The sequence below is a fragment of the Trichechus manatus genome, unplaced genomic scaffold, assembly GCF_000243295.1.
Source record: "Trichechus manatus latirostris isolate Lorelei unplaced genomic scaffold, TriManLat1.0 scaffold00154, whole genome shotgun sequence".
NCBI classification, from domain to species: domain Eukaryota; kingdom Metazoa; phylum Chordata; class Mammalia; order Sirenia; family Trichechidae; genus Trichechus; species Trichechus manatus.
The window spans coordinates 1,089,688-1,103,209 of record NW_004444090.1 but is presented as its reverse complement, the minus strand read 5'-3'; the positions used below and the strand labels follow the sequence as shown (position 1 = coordinate 1,103,209).

The following is a 13,522-nucleotide window of genomic DNA, read 5'->3' as shown; positions in this document are numbered from 1 at the left end:
GTCTTTTTGGTTTTCTTCATTGTGGTGAGTTATTTCTTTTTGGTAACTCTGAAGTTTAGTCCTCTTAAAGTTAAAACAGTCTGTTATATCTTGAGATCAAGTTTACTTCCTCCCCATAGGGAAGTTCTATTACTACATCTTTTATTCCCCTTTTTTGCTTTGCAGTTATCATTGTTTACAGCTTAACTCCTCTGGTTCCCTGTAGTCAGTTTTTTAGCTTTATTTTGCTTTTTTTGAAGTCTTTATCTGGGTTGGTATCTGGGTGTCATTGTCATGTGTCTTTATCTCAGGTTGTTGTCTGGATTTGTTGGTTCTCTATCCAAAGGAGTCCGTTTAATATTTACTGTAAAGCTCATCAGGTTTTTCAGATTCCCTTAGTTTCTTGTTTTCTGGGATTGTCTTAGTTTTACCATCTTTTTTTATTTTTTTCTTTATTTTTTATTGTGTTTTAGGTAAAAGTTTACAGCTCAAGTCAGTTTCTCGTACAAAAATTTATACACACATTGTTATGTGACCCTAGTTGCTATCCCTGTAATGTGACCACACATTCCTGCTTTCCACCCCGGATTTCCCATATCCATTCAACCAGCTCCTATCCCTTTCTGCCTTCTTATCTTGCCTCCGAACAGGAGCTGCCTGTTTAGTCTTGTGTATCTACTTGAACTAAGAAGCATACTCTTCACGAGTATCATTTTATGTCTTATAGTCCAGTCTATTATTTGTCTGAAGAGTTGGCTTTGGGAATGGTTTTAGTTTTGGGTTAACAGAGAGTCCGGGGACCATGTCTTCTGGGGTTCCTCCAGTCTCAGACCATTAAGTCTGGTCTTTTTACTAGAATTTGAGTTCTGCACCCCACTTTTCTCCTACTCCATTGAGGACTCTCTGTTGTGTTCTGTGTCAGGGCAGTCATTGCGGGTAGCCAGGCACCATCTAGTTTTTCTGGTCTCAGGCTGATGGAGTCTCCAGTTTATGTGGCCCCTTTTGTCTCTTGGGCTAATAATTCCAATATGTCTTTTGTGTTCTTCATTCTCCTTTGCTGCAGGTGGGTTGGGACCAATTGATGCTTCTTCGATGGTCGCTCGCTAGCTTTTAAGATTCCAGATGCCACTCACCAAAGTGGGATGCAAAACATTTTCTTAATAAACTTTATTGTGCCAGTTGACCTAGATGTTCCCTGAAACCATGATCCCCAGACCCCTGCCCCTGCTACACTGTCCCTCAAAGTGTTTGGTTGGTTCAGGAAACTTCTTAGCTTTTAGTTTAGTCCAGTAGTGCTGACTTCCCCTGTATTGTGAGTTGTCCTTCCTTTCATCACCATCGTTTTTGAGAGACAGTTTTGCTGGATATATGATTCTTACTTGGCAGTTCTTTTCCTTCAGGATTTTATATATGTCATCTGTTGCCTTCTTGCCTGCATGGTTTCTGATGAGAAATCAATGCTTAGTCTTAGTGGTGCCCCTTTGTAAGTGATATTTCATTTTTCACAAGCTAGTTTCAGAATGCTTTTTTGGTTTGGTTTTGGGAAATTTGATTATGATATGTCTTGGTGAATTTTTGGGAGGTCTATGAATTGAGGAGCCCTGGTGGTGCAGTGGTTAAGAATTTGGCTGCTAACCAAAAGGCCAACAGTTTGAATCCACCAGATGCCCCTTAGAAACCCTTTGGGGCAGTTCTGCTGTGTCTTGTAGGTCGCTGTGAGCTAGAATTGACTTAACAGCAGCATATATGTTTTTTGTTTTTTGTTTTTGATATGAATCGACTCTGTGGCAACCAGTTTTATCCTGTATGGGGTTTGTTGAGCTTCTTGGATGCTAACCTTCTTATCTTTCATGATGTTTGGGAAGTTTTTAGCCACTATATAATCTTCAGAAATTCTCTTTGTACTTTTCTCCCCTCATCTTCTGGAATTCATTTATGCATAAGTTACTCCTCTTGACAGTGTCCCACATAACTCTTAAGGTTTCTTCATTTTCTTCATTCCTTTTTCTGATTGACCCTCAAACAAGTTAGTATCAAAGGGTTTGTTCTCCATTTCACTGATTCTTTCTTCTATTGGTTGAATTCTATTTCTGTGTTCTTCTATTGAGTTGTCTGTGATATTTTATTGTTAATCTTCTGAATTTTTTCTTGTTGTTTTTGTATAGTTCTACTTGTCTGTTGAGTCTGTTACTTAACTCTTGTATTGTTTTCCTGCATTTTTCTAGGTTTTTTTTTCTGTTTTGCTTGATCTCTTTGAGGATCCTAAATATAAGTCTTTTGAATTCCTTCTCAGGTAGTTCTGTTATTGTTTCTTCCTCAGGAAGTTTTTCTTTCCCTTTATTTTTTCATTTGTTTGCACTATCTTATCCTGGTTTTTCAGATGATTTGATATTGTCTGCTGTCACCAAGGCATTAAGGTGTTATTTTATTTATGTATTTATCTATTTATTGTATGTTTGTTTGTTTTGACTTGATTTGTCATTTTGATATATCAGAATGGGTGGGGCAGGTGTGCTCCGCTGATTGCTGGTCTGGCAGCATGGACATGCTCACCACCTTTGGCCAGGTGGGCGGGGCAGCAACAGGCAGGTCAGACATGCATCACTCTTCATGAGACTTGCGAGGTGGCTGGAGCCTGACTGGGCGGGTGCAGTCTGCCACCTGTTGTCAGTCTAGTGGTGTGGGAGCACTCACTGCTGCACACTGGGTGGGTGGAATGGTGGGAGGGGGTATGGCTGGCTACCAGCAGCACAGGAGAGCTCACTACCACTCGATGGTTGGACGGGGTGGTGGATAGGGAGGTGTGGCAGGTAACTGGGGCATGGGAGCACTCTGCCAATTGCTGGGTAGACAGGGCTGCAGGTGTGGTGTGATGGACAGTTGGTGTAGGGCAAGTGACAGGTGGCGCGGGCATGCTTATTGTTACTCGCCAGGTGAATGGAGTGGCAGGTGGGAGGGGTGGTGGGCAGGGTGATATGGCAGGCCACCAGCAGCATGGGAGTGCCCACTGCTGGTCACCGGGTGGGCAGGGGTCTGGCAGGTGTGGTGGGAATTGGTGGGGAGTGAAAGGGGTTGCTCATACTATGGTGCCTGGTTGGGCCGGGCAGCTGAGGTGGTGGTGTTTTGTGCCTCTAATCACCAGGAGGACGGCAGAAGGGGGAGCCTACTCCTCTGGTCACTAGGTGTGGGTACCTGGGCACTCCCCATTGGCTGCAGCCCAGCTGTTGGGACTTGGCTGCAACCAAGTTCGAGGAGTAGGGGAGCTACCTAGAGTCCGGTCAGTTTAGGAACCTCCTGCTGACAGTCTATGGATCTTTACTCTTTGTGCGCTACCCACCATAATGGTTAGGGACGACTGCTGGTGAGTAGTCCTAACTCTGGATTCTGGCTCTCTCACTGCTATGTCGACTAGAGGATCCCTGGAGCTCTTGCCCTCCTTCCTGTACTTTCCCTCCTTAGATCCAGTTTGTGTCCTGCTCACCTTGCTTCACTCCACATGTCTACACAGTTTCTCTGTCTTCTCTTGGGAATTCCGTGAAGTTGCCTTCTTGTGCTCCTCACCCAGGATCGCAGCCATCTTTGTCTCAAGATGGCCATGCTGTGCCAGGCCAGCTGACAGGGCACCTCCACTCCATATTGCTCTTCATTTGCTGTTTTTGTTCAGTTTCTCTTTCTAATTGGTATTCAATCTAATTCTTTATTCTTCTGTTTGATGCTCAGGGTTCCAGGATCATCACCTGAATCTGTTTCACTTGGTTTCTTGGGTCTTTGCTGTAGAGGGACAGCCACCATCTTGGGCCGAGATCCAGTAGTAGAGCTGTTAACCATTTTTGCTACTCAGGGAATCCCGTGTATAAATTACCCATTGCCGCTGAGTTGATTCCAACTCATACCCACTCTATAGGACAGAGTAGAACCGCCACATAGGGTTTCCAGGGAGCGCCTGGTGGATTCAAACTGCTGACCTTTTGGTTAGCAGCTGTAGCTCTTAACCACTATACCACCAGGGTTTCTGTGTGTAAATTAAAGACCTCAAAATGTTTGTTAGGTCCCTGGCTGAGGTTGAGAGGTTGTAATAATTGCTCAGCACCACACTATAGTAGAAAAGTTAAAATGAGCACAAGTATTTTGGTTTCTTGCCTGATTCCGTTTTTTGTTTTTTGTTTTTTTTTTTGTTTTTTTTTGCTACATTATTTATTCAGCATATACTTATTGAGCACCTACTAGGTGGCAAGCAGTGTTCTAAAGACAGTTTCCTATGCCTACAGCTTAGAGACCAGTGGCTAAGGCAGATATTAAATAGAGACAAATATATAATTAAGATGGTGATAAGGGCTTTGAAGGAGAAGAACAGGGTTATATGAGAGAAAAAACAGAAATAGCCTTTATTTAGCTTGGGGGTTCTGTAAAGAAGCAGCTTATGAACTTCCACTGATTATCTTAAAAGTATAGTTGTAGGAGTTCAGAAAAATAATTTACTTTTTAATCTTTCTTTTTTATGCATTCTGTTTAAGGATATCAATGTGGACTCAGTAATAGTTGATCATCAGGATGATTCCTTTAGAGCAGAAACAATTATCAAGGATTATTCATATCTCATACATCTTGGTGAGTACCTTATTTTTCATTAATGGAAGCAACTCAGTTTTCCTTTAAGTGTAACAATAACTTGTTCTACAGCCTAGATAACTATAATATTTTATTTGCTATTATCATTTTGGTTTGTCATTTTTGATCAGTTTTTTTATGTACACTGATGAAAGCGCTAACAAATGGTAGTATGACTTCTTATTTCCAAGTTTTAGATGATTAGATGCAATCAGAATCAGTAATAACACAAAATATTGGTCAACCCAGTTATGGTGAGTCTCTTGCACTTGACATCTACAAATAACTCTCCAGAGGACTGTCTGTCACTTGTAGTAAGCACCCATCACTAAGTTGACCATTCCATTGGCCCATTCTTTGCCAGCTCTGTCACCAGAAGTCAGAGGTTGAACCAGAGCAGCCTGGACTGTAAGGTTACTGTTGTGTCCCTTGACTGCCTGTCTTTCCATGGCCAAAGACCAACCATACAGTTCATTTCTGTTTTGAGAGGTTAGAGATTGTTGTGGATTGAACTGTGTCCCCCCCAAAATATGTGTTGTAAATCCTAACCCCTATAACCTGTGGTTATAATCCCATTTGTGAATGTGTTGTTTTGTTATGTTAATGAGATGGGATTTGTATAGGTAGTGTCTTGAGTCAATCTCTTTTGAAATGCAGAAGGGATTAAACAAGCAAAAGAGTAAGGAGAGATAGGATAAGGTAGGTGCCAAGACACGTGGAGTCTGCAAGAAACCAGAAAGCAGAAGCTGAAGAGACAAGGACCTTCCTCAAGAGCTGACAGAGAGAGAAAGCCGGCTCCTCAAGCCAGCGCTCTGAATTCGGATTTCTGTCCTACTAAACTGTAGAAAAATAAATTTCTATTTTGTTAAATCTATCTACTTGTGGTATTTCTGTTACAGCAGGACTAGATAACTAAGACAGAATTTAGTACCAGAAAAATGAGGTGCTGCTCTAACAGATACCTAAAATGTGGAAGTGGTTTTTGAATTATGTAATAGGTAGAGGCTGGAAGAGTTTTAAGGTGCCTAATAGTAAAAGCCTAGGTTGCCTTGAAGAGACTGTTGGTAGAATTGTGGACATCAAAGGCACTTCTAGTGAGGGCTCAGAAGGAAGTGAGGAGAGCTATAGAGGAAGTCTCTATCATCTTAGAGAATACATATGGTGCCAGCAACAGAATTTTAGAAATTTGGACATTAAATGTGCTTCTGGTGAGGCTTTAAAAGAAAATGGTGAACATGTGATTGGACAGTGGAGAAAGGGGGATACTTTTTATGCAGTAGCAAAGAACTTGTCTGAATTATGTTCAAATATTTGGTGGAAGGTAGAACTTGTAAGTAATGAACTTGGATATCTGGCTGATGAGATTTCTAAGCAAGATCTTAAAGGGGTCTTGTGGTTTCTTGTTGCCACTTCTAGTAAAATGTGAGAGGAAAGAGATGGACTTAAAAATGAACTGTGCAAAATTAAAAGAGAACTTAAAGATTTGGAAAATTCTGTTGTACAAACTAAGGACGTGTCCTGGACTGTTCACCAAGGACATGGCTATGTAATCTTTTGTTAAAGAAATTAAGCCTATGACTGATGATCTAACCAACTACCACAAAAGAAAACCCATCAGCTTAGACTGAAGGAGACAGAGAAGGAATGAAAGGAAGGAATACTGTCTGCCTCTTGGAATTCTACAGGCAGGAAACAGACCAAAGGAGGTACATCTGTTGTTCTCCAAGATTTAAAAAAAAAATAAAGGACCATCCCTGGAGCAGCTTCAGGATCACCAGAACTGTTGGAAGGAGCACAAGAAGCAGGGCTGCCTCAGTTTCAAAGGGTAGAGTCACAGCCTCCTAGGTTTAAAAGAGTCAGATCTTCACCAACTCAGCTCCAGTGTGTGAGGCTGCTGTTCACGAGTGTTGGGGGTTGAACCACTGCCCAAAGCAGAGGGGGTGGGGCCGCCATGCCCAAGGGGCAGAAGAATGCGGCCTGATTAGCCAAGGAGGTATGGTCGCCACTCAGATATCCTAGGAGAATGGGGCTGCCCATTCCAGTGAGTCCGGAAGCTGGAGCTGAAGCCCAGGGCCGAGGGGCCTCCATCCAGTGTCTAGAGGACTGCGTAAATTGTCTCAAAGAACGGAGGATTATTTTCAAGTCTTGAGAGCTAATGTAAATTGTTCTTCTGGGTTTTGGACTTGCTTGGTGCCTGTTATCCCTTCTTTCCCTCCAATTTCTTTCATTTGTAATGAAAATGTCTACCTTGTACCTGTTGTACCATTGTACTGTGGAAGCAGATAACTTGTGTTCTAGATTTCACAGGGTCACAGATGAACAAGAATTATGCCCCAGCAGGGAAATCGCCTAAAGTATTATCCATATTTGATTCAGATGATTTAGAAGATGAGACTTTGGACTTGGCATTGATTTAAGACTTTTGGGATGATGTGGTGGGGTGCATGTGTTTTGCATATGGCAAGTACATGAATTTTTGGGGGGCCAGACATGGAATGTTATGAGTTGAATTGTGTCCCCCCAAAATATGTGTTGTAAATACTAACCTCTATGCCCGTGGTTATAGTCCCATGTGGGAATGGGTTGTCTTTGTCATGTTAATGAGACAAAATTTGTGTAGGGCATGTCTTAAGTCATTCTCTTTTTGAGATATAAAAGAGATTAAAGAGGGAAGGGAAGGAAACAGAGATGGGGTAAGATAGATGCCAAGACACAAGGAGTTCTCCAGCAAACCAGGAAGCAGAAGCTAAAGAGACAAGGACCTTCCTCCAGAGCTGGCAGAGAGAGAAAGCTTCCCCTAGAGCCAGCACCCTGAGTTCGGACTTCTAGGCACCTAAACTGTGAGAAAATAAATTTCTGTTTGTTAAAGCCATCCACTTGTGGTATTTCTGTTATAGCAGCACTACCTAAGACAGACATCTATCAGAAGAAAGAAATCAGGGCTAGAATTTGAAATCTAAGATATCAGGTTCTTAATCATTTCTCATCCATAATGAACTTGACTCTAGAATTTCCCCCTTTTCTCTTTGTAAAATGATGTCCTTTTACGAAGGTGATGTTCTTGTCAGAAGGTAGAAATGAAACAAAAAGAAAATAATCTTGGTAATGGTGTTTTAAGCATGTTTTCTAACTTTGAAAAAAAAAAAAAATTTGCTTTTGTGAAACACAGACTGAAATTCTCCAGACCTCAGCTAACTCGACATTCTGCTCACTGCTTTGCTATGTTAATGAAGTACCTTTAGTCCTGTGTTCAGTCTGAGTTGATAAATGATTTTTTTTTTCTCACCACACCTCCCCTCCGCATTCATTAATCAACCTCAAACCTTAAACTTTTCTTCTAGATATAAAAACTTCCATTACCGTTAAATCAATTTCGACTCATAGCGACCTTGTAGGACAGAGTAGAACTGCACCATAGAATTTCCAGGATGCGGCTGGTGGATTTGAACTGCTGATTTTTTGATTAGCAGCCAAACTCTTAACCACTGCTCCACCAAGGTCCAGATATATACTACCCTATTGCATGTTTTTTTTGTTGTTGTTATTTTTTGTTTGCATGAGATCTAATGGGTATTATGTCATATGAGTTCTAACTGAACAGTCAGATGTCCACCACTGTCATGATTTCACAGAAATAAAACCTGTGTGCCAGCATATATTATGATTCAAATACTTAATGACTAATTTTGCTCACACTGTAGCTAACAGTACATCTGGCACATAGATAAAAAGTAAAAATTTCACAGTCAAAAACAGATACATGAAACTCTTGTTTGCTAATATTGGATCAGAAGGACTAAAATAACACAGTTATTAAGTTTCAGGTAACCATATTGACCCAGTGAAATTTAGAGTAGGTATTTGTAAAAGTATTTCTTACATCTCCCTCTTATAACATGTAAGTTCCATTTAAGAGCAGGGGCTTTTGTCTCTTTTGTTGGCTCTTGCATCCATAACACCTAGAAAGTGCGTGGCACACATAGATGCTCAAAAAATATTATTTTGAATAACTGAATGGATATTTAGTTTTAGAAACCAATAAGAAAGAAAATGCTAAGCTAGGCCCAGATCTGAGCTGTATGCACACACACATACACTGGAGCATGTGTCTCAAGTGCTGCCTGTCCCTGCTGTATTCCCTTCCTGGTGTGTCGGAATGCCAGTCTGAGACTGTGCTTGGGCTAGTGTGGTTACCGTCTTGTGGAAAATTATTTACTCTTCAGTTAATAGAGAAATAGGGAAAAAAAAAAAATGCATATTTAAATAATTTGACTCTCCATTTTGGCTGTGTACAATTTCTTTTGGTCCTTCAGGATGGTATATTTTACTTGTCTTGAGGGATTTAAAATGGTGCATAATAGAACCATTTCAGTGATCTTATATGGTGTTCATAAACTGTATAAATTGAAGTTGAATTTTTATTAAATATGTTTTTCTTTCCCAGGGCTAAGCCATGAGATTCAGGAAGATTTTTCTGGTAAGCTACCAAGAAAAAAAAAAAAACAACAAAACACTCAAATTTGAGTTACACATACACAGAGAGAGAGAGAAATTAGTATTTGTCTTTTTTTTCGTATGTATATTCTCATGTTGGAAAACAAGGGTATACTATTATGTTTACTATATAAGCAAATACATTACTTTTTAAATACACTCTTCTCCCTCAGGTTTCAGTTTTTTCACCATATTTTCTTTCCCCTTGTACCTTTCATCTGTTTACACATTCCTTTTTCTCATCTTTAAAAAAACAAACAAAAACTATCTCCTTTTCATTCTTCCTTCTTTCCTTCCTCATCTCTATCCTATTCCTGACATGCAGCTTGTAGAACTATACTACCCCTACCCATTGCCATCGAGTCAGTTCCAACTCACAGTGACCCTGTATGTAGGACAGAGTAGAACTGCCCCCATAGGATTTCCAAGGCTGTAAATCTTTATGGAAGCAGACTGCCACATCTTTCTCCCATGGAACAGCTGGTGGGTTCGAACCACCAACTTTTCGGTTAGTAGCCGAGTACTTAACCACCGCGCTACCAGGGCTTCTTTAGAAGATATACTAGACAAGACAAATTTTTCTGAGGTATGCATACTTAAATGTTTAATGTTGACAGAGCAAATTAAATTATGAATATTACATAAAAATGTGCAGTATGGATTTTACACAGCTGTTTAACAACAAAAGATTCACCATGAAATGGTGATTTCTGGTTTTAAAGTACTGTCAGAGTACCAAGATAGATTGACACAGCGCTGTAACAATGGGCTCAAGCATAACGATTGTGAGTGTGGCACAGGACCAGGCAGTGTTTTATTCTGTTGTACACAGGGTCACTATGAGTCGGAAATGACTCAGCGGCAACTAACAACAAGAGTACCTTGCGCTAGTTCTGTGTGTCCTCTTTTCCATATACCGTAGTAAGCTCTGTAAATTGTGTAAATTAAGCTCTTTAAAGTAAAGGACCATGTTTATATCTTTGTTAAGTTTCAAATGATCACTCATTGAATTGAATTCGACTGATCTGTTTTAAAAAGTTGTTAAATTGCTGCTGTGCTGTGTTGTTTACAGTGAGGAAGAGCAGATACATTGTTTCTAATGACAAAACTTAGGGGTTTAAAAGCACAGTCAGTTCATAAAATTTAAACCAGTGTTTACAAGTCTGTTTTATTACTATACTCATGTATTCTAAGCTATTCTAATTATTCAAAAAAATTTTTTAAAAATCTAAAAGGTTTTAATTATCAAAGATTCATGCACACTCTGTTATTTCATTCCATATTTAGGGACTCATTCTTCCAAGGCTGTTCTTGTATTTGTTAGGCTCAATATTGGTCTACTGAAGAATCCCCTCAAATCCTAACCAAGGAAGCAAATTAAATTTGCTTTTGCAGGTGCAGTCAATGGCTTATTTATATTTGTCAGCCCTACATTTTTTTTGGTTGTGTATTAAGTAGTTGCCATGGCTGTATTTGACCTTTATGAAAACTAGCAGTGCATATTGTTTTGGCCCTTGATAAATTAGTTTGGAAGAAGTTAATCTGATTCTAATATAAACTAAGTTGGATTTACCATCACATAAGGCATAAACAGTTTTGATGAACATGTGAACAAAACCTTATTTATCCTACCAGTGATAAGCATCATTCATATCGGGTCTGGACATTTGGATTATTTGAGAAAGATTGGTTTTAAAATGAAATCTTACATTTAGTATCAGTGAATACAAATGGAATTTATTTTCTTTTCAGTGCGGGTTGTTGAGAATGTGGGAAAAATAGAGATTGTTCTGAAGAAAAAAGAGAATACTTCTTGGAAGTGTCTTGGTCATCCCCTGGAGAATCATAATTCATTTATTCCAAAGAAAGATACAGGTATGTTGTGCTATGGTTTTGAGTCCTGTGTTCAGCAGATTGTTGTGTTAGTGGCTCATCTGTACCAGAGTTTGCAAGGCCACTTTGGTATAAGCTGAAGGGTCCTTATGTCTGCCTTCTAAACCAAAAACCAAACCCGTTGCTGTCGAGTCAGTTTCGACTCATAGTGACCCTATAAGACAGAGTAGAACTGCCCTATAGAGTTTTCAAGGAGCACCTTGTGGATTCGAACTGCCCACCTTTGGGTTAGCAGCCGTAGCTCTTACCCACTACGCCACCAGGGTTTATGTCTGCCTCTGAGTAGTTGAAATGGGACATTATGTCTGTTATCCTACTTTTCACACATAGGTTACATTTCAGACTGCCTCTGATGTTTAGGAATAATAAAGTCATTAGGTAACATTACTTTGAATGGAGAAGCACACTTGTGCTTTGACTGTTGTCCAGCCATTTGCTCCTTCGTGTCCCTTTTTATAAAAGATGGCAAAAACAAGTTCAAGTGTATGCCTTGTATGCATGTCAGATTTTTTTCTATGAAAAAATACACGTTTATTGTTTTACTACATAAGTAAACCAGTTTCTCAGTTTACTCCTAAAGGATATTATTCATTTCCTTTCTTCTTTGTTTTTTAAACTTGTTATCTAAGTATAACATATATATGGAAAAGGGCACATATTACAAGTGTACTACTTGTTGATTTTTTACATGGTTTTTTCCTGTTTCTTCTCTGGAAATTGGGAGGGTTTGCTTCTTGTTCCAAGTGTTTTGAAATTTTATGATATGCCTTAATGTGGGTCTGTTTTCATCTTTTGTGTTAATCATTTAATATAGAGACTCATGACCTTCCATTATGGGACAAATTATTGGTTTTTCCTTTCTCCATGATCTGTTTTTACTTTCTAGAAGTATTTTTCTTATATTGAACCTCTTTCACCAGTCCTCTATCTTATCTTTGTCCTTTTGTGGTACTTTTGGGGAGATTTCTTCAACTGTATCTTCTAACTCTTCCATTGAGTTACTCATTTCTACTATAATATTTTTAATTTTTAAGAATTCATTTGATTTCTGTTCCTTTGTTTTAGCATCCTGTTCTTATTTGCTTCTCTTATCTTTTTAAAGATTACTGATAATGTTTTAGAATTTTCTTTTCCTTATGTAACCTCTGTGTCCCCCCAAGCTTGGTTATTGTTGCTGGTTTGTTTTGGTTTGTCTTTCATAAAATGCATTCTTTGAATGTCTGCTCATTTTCACCTGTCTGCTCATATTTCAGGGTGGAGTTCTAAAACCTGATTGGAAATTCTGTGCATGTGGGTGTGACTTGTCAACAGTAGTATTCAGTATAAGTGACTCAACTGGATCCTTTCTTTGGTAAAACTCCAGTGCCAGAGTCTCAAGTGAACAATCTTCTACCTTGTACCCAGCATTCTGGAAGCCATGTGGGGAAAGAAGACTGGGGTGTCTGTAAACTTGAATTAATTTTTCTGTTTTTGCCTAATATACCCAATCCAGTGGCCCTTTATTTTACCCTCTCTAGAGAGAAAACATAATATTTTGCCAGGATGGAGGAGAGTCAGTCATGTGGCTATGCTCTTAAGTAGGGCAGGGCTTCTCAGTGGAGGAGGACTCACAGGTTCTTAAATGAACTTTCATCCCAGAAAGTATTTTCAGCCCCACCTTCACCCTTGATTCCACCTTCAACCTTGATTGCACACTTGGTCCTGCCAGTTACTGAGCCTTAAAGGAATTTTGTATTATAAATGGGTTAGTTCTTGGCTTTCCATACTTCTAGTGTAGGATTAAGCTTTCTTGGGTCTGTTGAGTCAGTTAGCAGTCATCTCTTTTCCCTGTCAGCTCCCAAAGTTTTGTTGGTTTTGTCTCGTTTCCATTCATTTTGTCCTTATGGGTTTATGCCTTAGAAAACAGTCAAGCACACACAAAAGTTTCCTTTGCTGGCATTTTTTAGGGGTTCAGAAGAACTAACTGCATGTATTCAGTTTACCCTGTTTAAATACTTAAAATTATTACATTTTTTAGCATTATAAAAATATAGATAATATTTTAATTTTTGAAAAAGATCAGACTTAATTTGAGAACACATTGTATGTACAAGGCTATTTTAGGCACTGTGGTATATAACAAAAGGTATCAGAAATTATTTCCCTAAATGGAAGAGAGAACATATACAAACATGAGATTGAAGAATACTTTTATAAAGAAGCAGGTCAAGTGTAAGTTATGTAGTACAAACTGAAGATAATCTGAGTTAGCCCCAAGTAAATAGAGATGGCTTTGATCTTTAATAACGTCCTTAGAAAGGTAAATTTTGAAGAGTGTTTTAAAAGTAGGGTACATGGCTTTAAAAAAAACCAAGCAAAAACTATGAAGGATTTTTCAGGTAGGGCTTCAGATCATGACTGAGTACTTAATGTGCTAGGCATTTTGCAGGTTGTAGAGAAGAAGAATATAAGTGGTATGTAGGAAAGGTCAAATAGGTTAACTTTACCAGAGCAGGAGGTCTGAATTTTGTGGTATTAGCTAGGAAGAGATATCAACGAGGATTACATA

At 39.2% G+C, this 13,522-nt stretch overlaps 1 protein-coding gene across 3 annotated transcripts in view; it reads left to right on the top strand.

Moving 5' to 3' along the window:
• Positions 1-13,522, top strand: part of LOC101355222 (cytochrome b5 reductase 4) — an 86,064-nt gene that overhangs the window by 45,694 nt on the left and 26,848 nt on the right. For all 3 annotated transcript variants that reach the window (XM_004386041.1, XM_023740366.1, XM_023740367.1), the window contains 3 exons: positions 4,494-4,587; positions 9,032-9,064; positions 10,834-10,956. In XM_004386041.1, coding sequence (XP_004386098.1) covers positions 4,494-4,587; positions 9,032-9,064; positions 10,834-10,956 — 250 coding nt within the window. The remainder of the gene's footprint in view (positions 1-4,493; positions 4,588-9,031; positions 9,065-10,833; positions 10,957-13,522) is intronic.